The sequence below is a fragment of the Lissotriton helveticus genome, chromosome 1_1, assembly GCF_964261635.1.
Source record: "Lissotriton helveticus chromosome 1_1, aLisHel1.1, whole genome shotgun sequence".
NCBI lineage: Eukaryota > Metazoa > Chordata > Amphibia > Caudata > Salamandridae > Lissotriton > Lissotriton helveticus.
In genome coordinates, this window is record NC_136057.1 from 52538787 (window position 1) to 52556854 (window position 18068).

At 44.9% G+C, this 18068-nt stretch overlaps 1 protein-coding gene across 1 annotated transcript in view; it reads right to left on the reverse strand.

Moving 5' to 3' along the window:
* The window catches only part of LOC144767393 (uncharacterized), a 29518-nt gene extending 17083 nt beyond the window's left edge, over positions 1 to 12435 (reverse strand). Inside the window, exon 1 of the mRNA XM_078650844.1 lies at positions 10493 to 12435. Coding sequence (XP_078506970.1) covers positions 10493 to 12410 — 1918 coding nt within the window. The 5' untranslated portion in view covers positions 12411 to 12435. The remainder of the gene's footprint in view (positions 1 to 10492) is intronic.
* Positions 12436 to 18068: the final 5633 nt, after the last annotated feature.

The following is an 18068-nucleotide window of genomic DNA, read 5'->3' on the forward strand; positions in this document are numbered from 1 at the left end:
TGTTCGTCGACAAGTTTGTGCACAATTTGCTTCCCGAGCTGTGTAAGAAATTGAAAGATTCAGAGAGTTCTTGGGCAGTTTCCTCCTCAGCACAGATATTGGCTACTGCACAGTACTACGAAAATAGGGATAAAGATGAGAAGGATAGAGTAGACAAGAAAACTAAAGAATTGAAGACGAAGGTTCTTTTACAGCAAGCGTATCCGCCTCGTGGTGGTCAGCGTGACTATCAGCAACCTTAGCAGTTTCAGAGGAACTCGCAAAGGTTTGAGTATCCTCAACAACGTGCTCTGGTAGGCCCCAATCAATGTTCATATTGTAAGGAAGAGGGTCATTTCAAGTATAGTTGCACTATTTTGTTACAGCGTATGAATGGTGCTTCTGGTGCAAGAGGTCGAGGTGTTCAACAAGCTCCCAGAGGTAGAGGACGTGGAAATTTCCCCCAGAACGCGCGTCCCTTTCCGCCTCAAAATTCAATGAATAGTTTTGATCAGCAGAATAACGTGTCCGGTAGGACGAGTCAATACTATGCTGATGACTACTATGCAGAGGTTGAGAACATGGAAGGTGATGATTGCTAGGACAGCCTTAGACAAAGAGAGAGAGTTGTTTAAGTTCCATTAGATCAGAGTGGACCTTATGTTGAGGTAATTACATCAGGTGTGTCAGAGCCTTTTCTGTTGGATACTGGTGCTACAAAGAGTTCTATTATGCACTCTAAACTCCCTGGCGCACCTTTGTCTGGCGAGACGAATGTTTCAATAGGTTTTTCTGGCGCCTCGGTTCGAAACCCGATCTCTAGTCCTATGTCCCTTTCTGTTGGACCTTGTGAATTCGAAGCACCCCTTATTCTGACGACAGGTTGTGGTGAGAATTTGTTAGGATTGGATCTGTTGAAGAGATTGTATGCGACATTGTATTGTTCTCCTTCGGGAGTACAACTTACACTGGGTAAGAAAGTGGTCTCCCCGATGTGTTTGTCGAAGGATAAACTTCCGACAGAATTGTCTTTACTTACGGATATTCTTTGGGCTACTGGTCCTAATGATGTGGGTCTTTTGGAAATACCGCCATATGTAGTGACATTGAAAGCCAATGTTAAAATGCCACGCATTCCCCAATACAAGATTTCTAGTGAAGGTGAAAAAACGTTGCTAGCGATCATTTATGATCTGATTGAAAAAGATGTAATTGAAGAAACTAGAGGTAATGTTTGCAATAGTCCTGTTCTACCTGTTTTGAAGCGCACTGACCCCTCTCAGCCACCTGTTTACAGGTTTGTGATTGATCTTAGAGAGGTGAATAAAATCGTTGTGCCACAATTTCCAGTTGTTCCTGATATCACTGCCCTATTGACTATGATTCCAGCTTCCGTAACTTGGTTCTCGGTGATTGACTTGAAGAATGCTTTCTTCAGCATCCCGATTGGTGAAGAGAGCAGGGATATTTTCGGCTTCTGTTTAGGAGGTCGAAGCTTCCGGTTCAAACGCGCTCCCCAAGGCTACTGTGAAAGTCCATCAATATATAGTCAGGCTTTAAGAACACAGCTTGATACGATTGTTTTACCTGATGGCGCTACCCTTATTCAGTACGTTGACGATTTATTAGTCGCTGCAGATACTGAAGAAATTTGTAAAGAAGCCACCTTGTCGTTGTTGCGTCATTTGTCTGATTTGCATCACAAAGTGTCTCTCTCGAAATTGCAATATTGTCGACAAGAAGTGACCTACTTAGGTCATCTCTTATCGAAGGAGGGAAGGAAACTGACCCCAGAAAGAATTCAGGCAATTGCAAAATTGAGCGTGCCAAGGACACAGAGAGAAGTGCGTGCTTTCTTGGGTATTACATCATATTGCAGACAATTGATACCAAATTTTTCTTTATTGGCCAAACCTTTGGTAGCATTGACTTGTAAAGGGGGGCATTCCCAGCAGCCCCGGGTCCTGGCGCGCTCGTGACGCTCCCGCTGCGCCTGGAGGCGCCTCAAGAACGCGGAGCGCCCAGCGGGCCTGGGGGCATTTCCAAACATACCTGCAGCTGTGGGGAGCCGTGAGGGGGAACGGCCAAGCAATCCCTTCTCCTTTACAGCCGTGAGGGCAACGGCAACCGCAACGGTGAGACAGGGACTCTCCTGGCCAAGTCGGGCAGTTGAAAACTACACTTCCCAGCAGACCCGGGTCCTGGCGCGCTCGTGACGCTCCCGCTGCGCCTGGAGGCGCCTCAAGAACGCGGAGCACCTCCCGCCCCGCGGGACGCGCGCGGGTCGGCGCCGGGCTAAGCCCGGGCAAAGGGCGGGCCCTCTGTGGCCCTCCGTGGACCGAAGGGGACAGGACAGGCCTCCCCCCTTGTCATTTCTGCTAAAGGAGGTACAGTGTACACACACTTATTTGACTTTTCTGTAACACTACTATCTCTACTCTGATCATGCCCTGTAAGGGGGAAACAAGCCCAGCTGCGCAGGGGTGCCCAGGTCAAGTGGTGCAAATGTACCAAATGATTAGCACAAGCTCACTGCCTACTGTTCATGTGATAGACATAAACTGTCCTTGTTACTCTCCATCTAGTACGCTATCTCCTCCACTAATCTCCCCAAGAATGCATAACCTGTCCCTGTGGGATGAACTAAACAGTCTATGCAAAACAAAGTATGTCAGTGTGGATTCACCCTCTCTCGCCAAAGGCACCTGTACTACAAGTACTAAAGGCAGTACACAGGAATCCTCCTTTTTATTGAACAAATCCAACACACAAGCCTCAGTACTTTCACGGCAATTACCCGTCAAAAGAAAGCATGATGAGGAAAATGCCGAAGGGAATCAATCCAAACTCCATAAACCACCTGTAAGCCCCGCACTGTCTGTTCACAATCCCCCTATCACCATGGAGACTGATGTCAAACTGGATGAACCAATATCTTATTCCCAGATTCCTCTACTGACTCAGATTGAACAACTTGTTAAAACCATCATTTCCCCACTAACAGAAAAAATCAACGCCATAGGGGAAAGGCTCTCGGGTCTAGAGAATAAAATCACGGCTATCCTGAAACCCATCAATAATTCAGTAACATCGAACCGACCCCAGCCATCTACTACTTTCCCAACAGCTAAGCCAACTCCCAACCACAAAAGCGTTCAAGTCACTCTACAATCCCCTAAAATCCCAGATTCGACCACTTCCAAAGCTCCCTTCAAATCTGTTATATCAAGGCCCTTAGAGGTTAAAACAGTACGCAAAGTACCACACATACACCTCCCGCCAGAAGCCGCGCCATATGTGTCCGTCCTCTCAGGAGTTCCAGCACTTGCGATGGGAAAAGCTGAAAGACAGCAGGACCTATTGAACAAAATTATATTCTGGATGGGAAGAAATAGACCCCTACCACCGGACAAAGATGGCGGAATCTTGAGTGTGAGAAGGGTGGGCTGGTTGGGCCCACTACCAAAAAACATTTCAGGGGACTTGGTACTGGTTAGATTCAGGAACCGGAACATCGCTCCATACTTAAGATCTTGTCCGCCCCAAGAAGGGGATGGCCCAATACACATTTGGGATCTACTTGACTTTTATCCCTGTATGCCAAATATCCCCCGGTTAGGACCAACAATAGCCTACCACCACCCGTTGGGTGGGGGAGTCCAGGTACCCAGTGGTATTAGTTTCTCTGTTTCCAACAGATTTGATCCATTGTACAACTGTCGCAACTCTTGAATCTACTCACCTTAAAGGACAAACCCGTGTATCTTTACTCCTGATAGGGATAAACCCCTTCAATAACATGTCACACCACTGAACTTTGAGGTTGGGGATATGTCTTTTTTTTTAAGTTACGTTGTTCTTGAATGTACATATTTATTTTTAATGACTGTCTTTTTCTTTGTACGCTTTTATGATTTTAAAAAAACAAAATCGAATAAAGCATTTTCGTATTTCATATTCGACTTGTAAAGATACACCGAATCCCGTTCCGTGGTCTGAAGATTGTCAGAATTGCGGGAGGCATTGTGTTCGGCTCCTGTGTTGGGTACCCCTGACTACAGTAAGCCCTTTACACTGTATGTCCATGAGAAAGAAGGATGCGCATTGTCAGTGCTGACACAGTCCTTTGGGGACAAGCAACATCCATGTGCATATTTCTCGTCGACTTTGGATCAGGTAGCTAGAGCATTGCCGAGTTGCTTGAGAGCCACGGCGGCAGCAGCTGTTTCTATTCGACAGTCTGCTGGTTTGGTAATGAATAACATATTGATTGTAATGATCCCACATGCAGTGGTCACTTTGCTAAAGAGGACCAAGAGACAGCACTTAACTAGTGCTCGATTGTCCGGATATGAGTTGACACTGTTAGCAAGTCATGTGCACATAAAGAGGTGCAACACGTTGAACCCAGCTACGTTGTTGCCGGTTGTAGCAGAAACAGATGTTTCTGAACAACAGGATTGTTTTCACAGGACAGAAGAAGAAGCGAAAGGGAGAGTAGATCTCAAAGACACTCCTCTTGTGAAGTGTGATGGTACCTTATGGGTGGATGGTTCGTGCTCCAAGCTTCCGAATGGTCATACGACTGCGGCATATGCTGTTACGACTTTGCATACGATTGTTGAAACTGCACGTATCTCACATAATTCAGCTCAAGCAGCAGAGTCGATTGCACTTACGAGAGCATGTGTGTTATCAAAAGGAATGAAAGTGACCATATATACTGACAGCCAGTATGCATTTGGTGTGGCTCATAGTTTTGGGCGCTTGTAGAAAGAGCGTGGGTTCCTGACTTCGCATGGAGCCAAGATTCAGCATGGTCAGTTGGTGAATGAGCTTCTTGAGTCACTTACTTTGCCACTACAAGTCGCGATTGTAAAATGCAGTGCACACAAGAAGGTTACTGACGATGTTGGTCGTGGTAATGTGTTTGCAGACGAAGTTGCGAAAGAAACGGCAAAAGATGTGATGAATCGAATGTATGTTGCGGGTCCAGCAAGATGGGTTGGTGACGTTGGAATGTGTGAAGATACGATAGAGAGTGTGAAGTCGATTCAAGCTGAAGCTACAGAGAAAGAGTTGAGTGTGTGGAGAGAGAGTATGAGTAAATTGGATGCGAATGGTTGTTGGATTGAGTTGTCAGAGCATCAAAGATGGTTGTTACCCGATGCGTACGTGCTTGCAGTGGTTACGATGGCGCATGGAATGGCTCACATCAGTGTGAAAGGGATTTTTTAAGTTGTTGGCTCCAGTATGGCAAAACGCTGGAATTTCTAAGTGTGCAGAGAATGTGGTCAAGAATTGCATGGTGTGTCTGAAATACAATCCTGGTAGGGGTACCCCAACTCCAGCTGGTCATTTTGCTCCTCCTACGTACCCGTTCGAGGTTTTGCAGCTAGATTTCATCCACATGGAAAGGTGCAACAACTTGAAATACGTACTCGTGGTTGTTTGTGCCTTTTCAAGATGGATAGAAGCATATGCCTTAAAAGACAACACTGTTTTATCCACAGCTAAAGCCCTTGTCAAATAATTTTTCCCGAGATTTGGTTTGCCGAGAATGGTCTGGAGTGATAATGGGAGTGAATTTGTGGGACGAGTGATGAAGAAAGTATGTGAGGGCCTAGGGATCCAGCAAAAATTCCACGCTGCAAATCACCCCCAATCAGCTGGACTAGTAGAGTGCTACAATGGCACTCTAAAACTGAAACTGGCCAAAATACAAGCAAGCTCTGGTCTTAAATGGCCTGATGCTTTGCCTTTAGCACTTTTATCCACAAGAATGACTGTGCATTCACGAGTGGGACTTAGTCCATATGAGATCGTATTCGGTCGCCCGGCCAACATATGGGGAGTGCCGAGGCCGACGAAATACAGCGAGATTGAACACCCTGTACTGCTTGATTATTTGTATGATTTGACGGCTACATTTCGTGTTTTACATCAACAGGTTCACAATACTCTGCCTCAGGCTTCTACAGATCCAGGCCACATCATCGATCCTGGCTCATGGGTTTTAGTGAAAAACTTCCAGCAGACAAAGAATGACCAGCCCCGTTGGACCGGCCCCTATCTAGTCCTGCTATCAACGAGATCCGCAGTACGAGTGCAAGGAAAGAAGAACTGGATCCACGGCGTACACTGCAAGAGGGTCCCTCTGCCATACGACCGGTGGGTCCGGGAGGGTATCGCTGACTCTGAGACTGAGACTGTGCCTCGTTTTCTGCCTTTTAGCGATGCATGTGTAAAAGGGACAAGTTCTGAACATGAAAACGACGATCTTTTGCAAAAAACTGTGCCACCGTCAAATCGATTGGACACTACAGAGCCTGAACTTTTGTTCCAAGACCAGACACTATCTGGAAAAAGCCGGTATAACCTGAGGCCGAGAACTATGGACAAATAAAATTCCTTTTCTTTGCTATTTTTGAAAATGCAGCTCGCTCTCCTCCGAGGAACTACTTTGATTTTTGTTTTTCGAACCGCCATCCGGGTTCAGCTGTAGGGTCGTGGCTGCCCAAGTCTTTGGGGTGCAGCCGAAGACGTTAAGTCGACGGTTCTGGTTGGTCTAAGGGAGTTGCCCTGGACTGACAGAAGCATTCCTTAGCATAGAACACCCTACCACCGCGAGCAGCAATTAGAGAGGATGGAGTTTTTCGAGATGGAGAGACTTGCTAAAGAGATGAACTTTAAAGCCAAAATGTGTATAATGATGACCAAGAAACGTTTTTTGATATTGTGCCTTTTTATGTTGCTCAGCCTAATGATGTTTTTAATGGGATATGTGATATTCTCCCTTCAAGTGACATTTGCACCCACTGCACAGCCTATACCTTCTTCTACTGTTTCCTCACATTCTTTTCACCCCCTGCCTGAACACGAGTCCGCTAGAAGATTAGAGTTCGTTAATAACTCCTACGTTCAGCTCTTACACCAACACCAATTAGTAGTGAACACGACTAACTGTTGGGTGTGCGGTCTTATGCCTCATACCACTGATAAAGGTATCCCTTACCCGATCCTGCCATTCAGCCATAATGGTTCTGTGTGGGCATACAGAACGATGTTCATCTATGCTCGTGAAGTCCACCCCCTACGTTCTATAAAAGACAATCCAAAGAATAGTGCTCTAGTCAAGGGTATAGTAGATATGATTAGAGGAGCTACTTCCTACGAGACTATCCCGAGAGATGAGACACTAGCATATATTGGATGGAATGTAACCGGATATGGAGTTAGTCTGAGTGAGAACCAGCGAGCAAAAGGATCCTCCCCGATTTGGGTTGTACCCCATCAGGGTCACTACTCTCTGCAGGGTAATGGCAAGAATCCGAGAGCTCAGCTAGGGAAGAGTATCTGCACTGAGACGTATGTTTTTGCGTCCCGGACTTCCCCATCGTTTTTAGCAGCCAAGGGTACCTACTTTGTCTGTTACGATAGAGCGTACACATGGTTGCCCCCTGACTTCTCGGGCACATGTTTCGTTTCATTCCTGTTGCCTCCCACCTACACAGCTGCGGCAGATTACCACAAGACAAGGGTAGTTAGAGGTGTCTTCAGCAAGGAAGACACTGCAGAACAAGAACTGGGAGATTTCTTGAAGGGTTTTCTGCCGTTTTGGGGACCTATGGTTAACAGCAGGAACATAAGGCAATTGACAAGGGTGGTTGAGTCCACTGTAGTTGAAACTGCCGGTGCCCTTAGTAACTTGACTGCTGAGCTCCAGTCGGACCGTCTTATGACTCTTCAGAACAGAGTTTCGTTAGATGTCATACTCGCAGACCGAGGTGGGGTATGTATTGATCCAATCCAGTTGCTGCGTTTTCATTCCGGATAACGCTCCGACAGTGTACCAGGCTATTTCCAGACTGTACAAGATCTCTGAGTCCATTCATGTGGATAAAGGAGATTGGTCATTGATGGGATGGTTCTGGGAGCTGTTATCTGCCTGGGGATGGAAGATTCTAATGGTCATTGGGATAATCTTAGCCATTCTTTTCCTGTTCTGTCTGTGCGTACAGTGTGCTCCTACTATATGTGGCCTCTGTGCTACGTCGTGTATAAGGAGACCTGTATCGAGGGACAAGCTAAGTAATAGGATGATGCTACAGCAACATCTCAATGAATTTATGAATATCGACCTGGACTCAGATTAGCGTGAGTATAGGTTATTGCCTATGTAAGGGCAAAAGGAGGGTCTGTGGTTCCGTGGATTCTGGACCCATGTAATAAACATGTTCGTATCAGGACGATTTTAGTATCAATAGACCGAGAATGACGAGTATACTATATACGAGTATTTCCGTCATGTTAGAGTGACGTGATCACCCTGAAATCACAGATTCCGTCTTGAACCCTCGGGTTCCATTTGGTGCATGGCAGCCATTTTGTGGTTGCCCTCACATAGGCCGATGACTAAGGCAAAAACGAGTCTTAGAGACACGTACACCTTTGCTGACTTTTGTGTGACCTGGGCAAGCTGACTCCACTGCCCGGAGCCAAACCTGTTCGGCCAGTTCCTTTCCCAGTGGCCGATCGAGATTAAGATCAAGGCACAACCTACCATAAACCCTTTATTGCACACAACTATGTCTAATCTTACACACACCTGTCTCTGCTCTTTGCTTTATGACCTGGTTTACGATGAGGAGGTTCCCATTTTTATTAGGGGCCCGACCATCTATCTGATGAAGAGTGCCGGGTTTTTGCCAAGTCATTCTTGGTGGGCTGGACTATGAAATGTGGGCTTGTCATGCAATACTTTTGTCGTATACACATGGGATTAGTTTATTGTAAATAAGGAATTTTTGCCTGAAGCACAATATTTAGTATAAAAGGAGTAACTTGCTTTGTAAAGTTGAGCAGTCTCCTGAGAATATACACTGTGTTGTACTTCTAAGATATCTGTTACTGGCTGCAGCCAATACAATTAATCTTTGAAGTCACCAAGAAGACTCTGCGTTTCGGTAGTCTGAGACAGAAGAACTCAAAGTCTTTGGGTGTTTCCCCTGGCACCGCTGGGTTCTTAAAAACCCAGTACTTCACTATCCTGAAGAATTTAGTTGTGCCTTACAAGGCCAATAGAGCCTTGCGCTCAGATCAGAAACATTTGCTCAAAATTCCTAAAGTTAAAAAGGCACGAACGGGAGGGAGAAGATTCTCAGTGAACACAGCGATTCTTTGGAACGCACTCCCCGTGAGTTAGCGATCGGAGACTTGTCTTCTCCGGTTTCGCAAACTCCTCAAAACGCACCTCTTTCCTAACTGATGCCTCTGACTACGCTTGACTGCTACCTTTCTGTTGTTCTGGAACAAGCGATGGGATGCTCTAGGGTAACTACGCGCTATACAAAATTCGAAATAATAATAATATTATATGAGATAAAGTACCACCTGGCGCACATTATAAGATTACTGCAAGTCACCCCGGCGTCCCATAACCTTATAAATTACCTCTGCCTTCGACCTCGTTCCTCTATATAGTTATGGAACTCCTCACTGACATGCAATATCCTTATCATGTGTGGCTGGAGGTACTTAATCCCTAAAATATTTTCACTGAATAAGATAAAAGTGAAATTATAGTTGGTTTTGTTATAACACCTTAATGGATCTTTAAAAAATAAAAAATTACTTTGCTTAATAAACAAGGGTAAAGTGCATTTATAGTTAAAACTTAAAACTCATCAAACCACTACAATATGCAAGTTCTAGTTAGAACCACAATCCATAACTCCCACTACGGGTGTGCAAACCCTAACTCATGATGCGATGACATTTTACATACTTAAAGAGTTTGCTAAAGGCAGGATGCTGCTGTAGGGAGATCATCGCTACTTTTGTCTGAGCATAAAACAATTCATAGCACACTTGGGACTGAGCTGGAGGTTGGGAGGGTGAACTCACCAGTGACACATAAATCACTTTGTGTATCTGTCTATCATGGGGTGGTGTGCACTCCTGGAGAACCCTGCAGTGATAAGAACATCCCTGGTCGGCCCTGCTGTTGAGGCCGAATACAGGCTAGCATTTTTATGTCAGGAACTGGAGACGACTGCGTGTTACCCAATGTAACTGTGCAACAGGAAACAGTTCCCTCTCTAGACTGCGCATGTCTGCTATTCTCAATGAACACCACATCACTTGCATCCGACTATTACGTGTGATTCCGGCCAGTAATTCCTCCCATGAATAGCACTATTTCCAGTTCCTCAGCCTGGAATGGGGACGAACAAGGAAGGACGGGAGCTACTGGCCTCCTTGTCTCATGCAGAGTCCCATAACCAGGCCTGTTCCTGCACAGGAAGGATGCAGTCCTGTGTGGAACCAGAGAAGAGTGCAGGGACACACCTGAACCTTGGGTACTCGTACTCTGGGGGTCGGTATCTCTCAGGTGGTTCCACCCAAACCATATTAATCCCCTCGGAGACTTACTAAAACCTGCCCATATGCATTCTAAAGAGGTTACATGTGTTAGTGCACTCCATGTGTCCATTTATAGCGAAACACATACCTGGGGTGGCTTTGGACGGCAATAAATCTGACTGTGTTGGTCCTGTCTCCATTGAGTCTGAGGGGGCATCTTCATCTGCAGTAAATGTGTCCAGTTCTAGGCATGATGGAGGCACAGGCTGACCCCGCTCTTCAGGACAGAGCAGTTCTGCCTTGCAGTTCTGATGTTGATGCTGTGATTCAGGGTGCAGTGGTTCGAGTATGTAGTTCTGATCTGAGCACTGTGCATCAGTACAGGCTGGTTCTAGCTTGCAGTTCTGATTTGAATCCTGCTCCTCTGGGTGTAGTGGTTCCACCGTTTTTTGTGCTTCAGGAAGCGCCGATTCTCTCTCTCGATCCAGTGCAGCAGTGTGCAGTGGTTCCACCGTGTTGGTCTGATCTGAACCCGGTGCATCTGCACAGGTCTGTTCTAGCTTGTGTTTCTGATCTGGTTCCTGTGCTTCAGGGCGCATGGATTCTAGCTCGTAGTTCACGTTTGGATCCTGCGTATAAGGAAGTTCCTGCTCAAAGCATAGGTGTTCCTGTAGGCACTGGGTTTGTTGTGACCCCAACTCATCAAAGGACAACAGACCAGACTCTAAGTGTTCGTCTGATGACATCCCATCAGGTGACACGGGTTGTAGGCTGCGGTTCTCCTGGGGATCTTGGCAATCAGAACACATCAATTCTTCCTTCAAGGGATCATCGGGACTGTTCCCATTTGGGAGCGCAGGTTGTATACAGTGGTTTTGCTGTGGCTCGTGTCCATCAGGAAATACTGGGTGTGGGCAGAGGTTCTGTTGCTGGTCCCAGCAATTAGTAGACAATGGGGATGGTTCTTGCTTCAGGGGCCCATCTGGTTTTCTCTCTTCTGGGAACGCGGACTGTACGCTCTGGTCTTGCTCTGATGCCGGGCCAAGAACAAATTCTGAGGGAAGATACAGGTTTGCCTCCAATGATCTGCCTGGAGGATCTGTCTGAGGGCACCGGGATAGAGGACAATCCTGCTGTACTCCATTTCCATCTGGAAACCCAGGTTGCATGCACTGGTCTCGCTGCGACTCGTGTACATCTGGAAACCCACGTTGCATGCACTGGTCTCTCTGCGACTCGTGTACATCTGGAAACCCAGGATGCATGCACTGTTCCTGCTGCGACTCGTGTACATCTGGAAACCCTGGCTGCATGCACTGGTCCTGCTGTGACTCGTGTACATCTGGAAACCCTGGCTGCATGCACTGGTCCTGCTGTGACTCGTGTACATCTTGAAACCTAGGCTGCATGTGCTGGTGTTGCTTCGACTCGTGTACATCTGAAAAACCAGGCTGCATGCGTTGATCTAGCTTCGACTCATGTACATCTGGAAACCCAGGTTGCAAGCACTGGTCCTCCCGTGGGTCACGTCGATCTGGAAACACTGGCTGTAGACAAAGGTTTGGCTCATATGGACGCACTTTAACATCAGACGGAGAAGAGAGCGTACAGTCCTGCTTTGGTGCATGCCCATCAGAAAACACTGTCTGAAGACACAAGCTCGGTTCCCCTGACCTGTCCAGTTGAGGTGTCACAGGAGACCGGCTAACAGTACAATCTCTAATGCTCGCTGGACAGACCTTCTCCAAAGACACCGTACCATTATCTAGGTAACATTGATCCTTTTCTATCCAGATATTCTTAATCAGCCCAGCGACTCTAGAAGGTACGTCTTCCACAGTATTCATCAAGTTATCCAGTTTGGCTTCCAACTCCTCCAGCATGGATAGAAGGATAATGTGGGACAGGTTCTCTGACAGCAGTTCCAGGGCCTGGTCCCTCTGAGCATCATTTTGAGATCCTGAAGTTGAGACGTCATGGAGAGGTAAAGATGGGACTGTGGCTCTTACGGATTCACGTGAACATTGCGCTGTCACTTTCTTTCCTGGAGCCCGTCTTCTGCCCATTCTGGTAAATTGACGTTCAAGTCTCAAGTGTCTGCAGAGGAGAGGAAAAGAGAAAAGACAACACCTTATAACAGGACAACTAGGCCAAAATACTCCTTCCTGACTCACCAACCCCAGTGTGATCAGAGGAAATTGCGAATTTCTAAAACCCAGAAAAAATTCAATCATTGAAATTTAACAATATCCATAACATCTATCCATAAAAATAAAAATGTAAATAATCATTTGTTCAAAATCGTAAATTTACGAAAGTTCTTCATCGATTGCTTTGAAATTTTGACACAACGTTGGATTCGAATATGCGCGGGTCGAACACGCGCGTGTTTTTAATCGAAAGCCCTAACAGACACATAAAATTGTCAATGTTCGTTTGTTCAAAATCTTAAATCTCTGAAACTTCTTCACCGAATGCTTAGAAATTTTGACACAACATTGGATTCGATTAAGCACGTGTTTATATATACACAACGTTGGATTTGAATACGCACGTCTCCAATACACATGTGTTTTTAATTGAAAGGCCGAACAGACCCTATCTATTGGGTTGCTGCACAACAACTCCAAGGGGCGCATACAGACAATAGTCATAAAAACATATTGTATACCCACAAGCATTGTGAAATTAGGAGTTGGTTCACTTTGCAACATTAAGAAAGGACGCATAGACAATAGTCTACATATATTAGGATGGACAGTTGGTGTCAGGATGGCAGACCGGGAAGTGGGTGGAGGGAGTGGGAGGAGTTGGTTCACTTTGCAACATTAGCGCGTGTTTATATATACACCTTGTTGGATTCGAACACTCGCGTGTACAAGAAGCGCGTGTTTTTAATCGAAAGGCCGAACAGGCCCTATCTATTTGCTTGCTGCGCAACAACTACAAGGGACGCATATAGACAATAGTCACAAAAACATATTGTATACCCACAAGCACTGTGAAATTAAACATATCAGAAACGTGCGCTTACTCTTTTCTTTCTCTTCCATTTAACCAGACTGAGCCACAGCAAACCGTGGCAGGGTACAGCTAGTAGTACATATATTAAGAAAGGCACTGATTTGAAATGCATTTCCAACACTATGTGTGTTCCTTGGTCTGCTCAAATTGCACACTTTTATGAAAAAAATTGAACAGCCTTGCAGCAATGAAAGGTTTATAATTCCCCAGCAGACAAGACTGCTCTATCATTCTCACTTGCACTGTACAGCTCTCTTTTGCAATATTCAGTTCAGTGACGGAAGCACGCGCCAACATACCAAACCTCTACAGGATCTACAAAATGCTTATTATGTCATTGCATATATAGAGAGCATGTTCAACCTGGGGTTTCTTTGAGCGGAATCAGGAATACGCAAGAGGAGACAACCAATCAGACCAGGGAAGAATGCGGTATGAGTAGGCTTGTGGGCTGTTAGATTTCTGGCAAAACACTTGAAGTAAGATTCAAATGGATTTAGCCGGGAGAGAGCCCCGTATGGAAGGAGCTTGTACCACAAAGCTGCGTCCACCTGATCTGATCTTCCGTAATTTCGGAATAGCAAGTAAATTCAAGTGAGATCGTAAGTGTTTTGCGGGTGTATCTTGCAATGAAGTGAGGGGCTAGACCTCTCAACCCTTTAGGGCTGAGGCAGAGGGTCTAAGACTGGATTTGTTATTTCAATATAGGTGTGGCTCGTGCCCACCTCTGAAGATGATGTAGTAAACAAGCAGCGTCGCTGTGAATTACTTGCAGTCTATGAATGGTGATACTGGGCATTCTTCCATATACTCTGTTGGCATAATGCGATCTGGACAGGACTGCGGCCACCACTATTGCTTTTCTGTTCTAAAGTGGGAGGAGTGGGGTTAGTTTCTGAAGCAGTTTCAGCATAAATCTGCATTTACATCCTACTGCTCCAGCCTGCTGGTTCTTGCTAAGATTACTATTGATTATCACTCAGATGCTTTTAGCTGTGGGTTTAGGCTCCGGTAACAATCTCATTTTTGTTGGAGAGTAAAGTTGTTTCCAAACGTTGGTCTTATTCTTTAGAATTTCAAACTCGGTTTTGTCCACATACGGTTTTAGCTGATTCATCCTCATCAAGTAATCATTAAATTGCATCATATTTTGAGACTAGAGTGGTGAGGCGGATATTCCATCTATAAGAATCATCTGAGAGCTGGTGTAGTTATAAAGCCTGGAACCTCTTGAAGGCAGTTCTCTGGCCAATAGTTTTTGCAGGTTAAGGGAGCAGAGGTATTGCCCTATAATTCTTGGTTATATCCGGGACTTCTCCCTGCTCTTTCAGTATCGTGAGCTCTACAGCATTTTGAAACGTGCTTGGAACGATCGCTTGAGCTGCTGAATTGATGAAAACGCTCTGCAGGGGATTGCTCAAGACCTCGCTTTTCGACGGAGACACAGCAGCCTCAGCGCCCAGATATCCTTGGGGTGCACTTTACAAATGCTGATTGATTGATTGATTGAGGTCAGAGATTCTATGACTGCTGGAGGGCAAGGGTCAGTTGGTGACCCGGATTTGACCTTGATCATAAATTCATGAAGCTTGTTTATTTCTTCAAACGAGGATAAGGTGGTTGAGTTCTTTCAGACTTGACTTCAGAAAAAAAGCCTTACATGAGAAAGTAAGAGATAAGGAGGAAAATAGGAAATGTAGGAAGCTGTACAATGAAGCTAGAAAAACTGGCGCAATGAAATGAAAGAGAAGACTTGGGAGGACCTTAAACAAGCTTCAACAAGTAAAGACAGCTCCCTATTTTGGCAGGGCGTGAACGCACTTTTTTTACTAACAAGCCCGATGCGCCTTCCATTGAGGTAGCAATTGAGGAAAAAACTTGGGTGGACTTCTTTTCAAATGTTTACTCCCTACTGAATGCCACAGAGAGGGAGACAGACTGCAGGCAAGAGCTCGGGGAGGGGTGGGGGGGGGGGGACCAGGGTTTTCTGCCTATTGACTTTCATATCATGCTGGAAGATGTAACCATGGCCACAAATGCAAGCAAGAGTGTCACGGCCCCAGGCCTGGATGGGGTACCAATTCATTTATTTAAGTCAATTCCGCAGCTGTGGTCCCCAATATTAACACCGGTTTTACGAGCATGCTGTGCAAAAGGATTTATAGATACATGGTGCGAATGGATCATTGTCCAAATTTTTATGAAGGGGGATCGGGAAAATCGCGCCTGCTAACGCCCGATATCCTTATTAGAGTCCCTTATGAAGTTAGCAGGAAGGATTGTTTTAGATCGGTTGCAAACACGGGCAGAAGAAAAACAATATTTTAAGTAATGTACAGTATGGTTTTAAATCTGGTTTAGGAATCAACTAATTGGAAAGTACACTCAGGCTAAATCAGGGACAGTTTATTTGGCATTCGTCGACCTTACAGCCGCATTTGACTGCATTATACACAGCGAACTGTGGGGCGTTCTTAGTGATCTCAAGGTCGACCCAATACTAAACCAGTTTCTAAGACATACTCTGGTGCCACAGCTAAAGTTCGTTATGGACTTAAGGGAGAGTGTACCGCTCTGTTCAAAGTGGAGAGGGGAGTGAGGCAAGGATGCGTTTTGGCACCACTCCTGTTCACTCTCTATACCAAAGCATTGGAACAGGAGTAGGTGTCAAACGCTAGGGACCCGCCATATGTAAATAAGCGTCCGATAGTCTCCCTTCTCTACACTGATGATGCGTTACTTATGGCGCGTACCCAGATTGGTTTACAAAGGGCTCTTACTTGTTATACTAGTTTTATGGACAACCTGGGTTTGAAAATGAATGCAAAGAAAAGCTTTATAATGACTTGTGGGAGGGGGAAACAAAAGTGTCGAAGCTTTCAAGGTTCAGGGAGCAGGGTGGAACCTATTAACTCATTTACATATCATGGTGTCCTATTTAACCATACTGGGTCTTGGGCTCAAGTGATCAAGAATAGGAGCCTTTGGTTTATGAAGTCTACTGTGGCCTTAATTAATTTTATGAAAAACTGGGCAAAAGGCCACCCGAAATTCTCCTGATAATCTACCAGGATAAATGCGTGAGCATAGCAACCTTTGGGACAGGTATATGGGGATTTCACGATTGTGCACCAATCCAACATGTCGAAAACGCCTTAAGATTTCTCACCAGCACCCCATTTTTAACTGCCACAGAGCGGTAGGAGTATCATTCATCTCAGACTTAATGAAGGTACAACCTGTGCTGCTCTGGCATAGAATTTGGACCTCCACCAGCACAGATCTAAAAAAGGAAATCCTGACCGACGCAATGAAATTAGACCATGCCAGCAAGATTACTTGGCTAAAATACGTAAAAAACTTTATGCAGGATATTGGGCGTCCGGAATACTTTTCCCTACTCGAAGCAATGAATTCCATACATCGGAAGGAATTCAAAAAAGCTTGTATGACTTTCCTGGAAGAGAACAGGCTAGCTCTGGAAACGAATAAATGTATGGTGGTTCAGCACCAAATAATTACTATAAGGTATAACATCCATCCGTATCTATTGTGTTGTATAGGGGGATACGATGGATACGTGTTAACATGTTTTAGAGTTGGGACCTTGCATCGTTTGATTAGTCACCCAGACATGAACAATTGGTCAAGGGAATAATGCCCGTGCCCCTGCAATAATATCTCTCCATAAACAACTATCCATGTAATCCTATTCTGTACATAAATGAACGACATAGATGGATTATACATCTATTAAAACAAGGGGGGATCGAGACAATGCCGTCCAGCTCTTTTGTATTTACAGATGTTGGAGAACTATTATTGCATTGGAACGATGGTGGGTTTCCTAAAAAGCATACTGAGAGCAAGGAACATTTTAAATGTTTAGAGGTTTGACAGAAAATATATGGGATGTGTTATTTTTATGTTGACGAACTAGAAATAGAGACAGTAAATGAACTGTTTTATGAACTTGTACATATTTATGTTTACCCTTATATTTTTAGAAGTGAGATGAGATGTTTTTAATTGACTGCTTTTATGATTTTAAAATCGAATAAAGCTTGTTTTGATTTGATTTGACTTCAGAATTACTGCTGCTGTATTTGTTTATACTATATTTGAAGAATTTTTTTGTTAAGTATGTAGATTGTCACAGAATGCCACGATAGGAGTCAGGGAAGTTCTCATTTCATCTGGGGGCGACAAATCATTTAGGATATAAAAAATAATTTTTATTATTTGCCTATTCAGAGGACTTTGCATGAGCGGTTTTGCCTTTATATTCTGCAAGCTCAATTTTAAATTAGATTTTTCGCTCTTCATCATCCCTTTCCCGCCAGTTTCGAAGCAATGCAGGTTTCGCCTTCTTTAACTCTACCTTGTACCAGAGCACCGGTCTGATGCGGTTTATAACTAGCCTGTCTGAGCCACAGAGTGGATTATTTTTCTTTGGAGAGAACGTCTTCAATTGATGGTAAGTGGGGCAGGGGTGGGATTGTGAGAGTGTTGATAACACTGGTTCTGTATTAATGTATCGCCATGTGTGTATGGTTTCATTTGCTGCTTGTGGATCAAGTTAGAAAAATCTACCGGAATACAACGCTGATCAAATACTGATTGGACCGTATGCAAGATGGGATGATTATATTGGATCGATTCAAATTATATGCCCAGATCAGATCTTAGGGACTTCATTT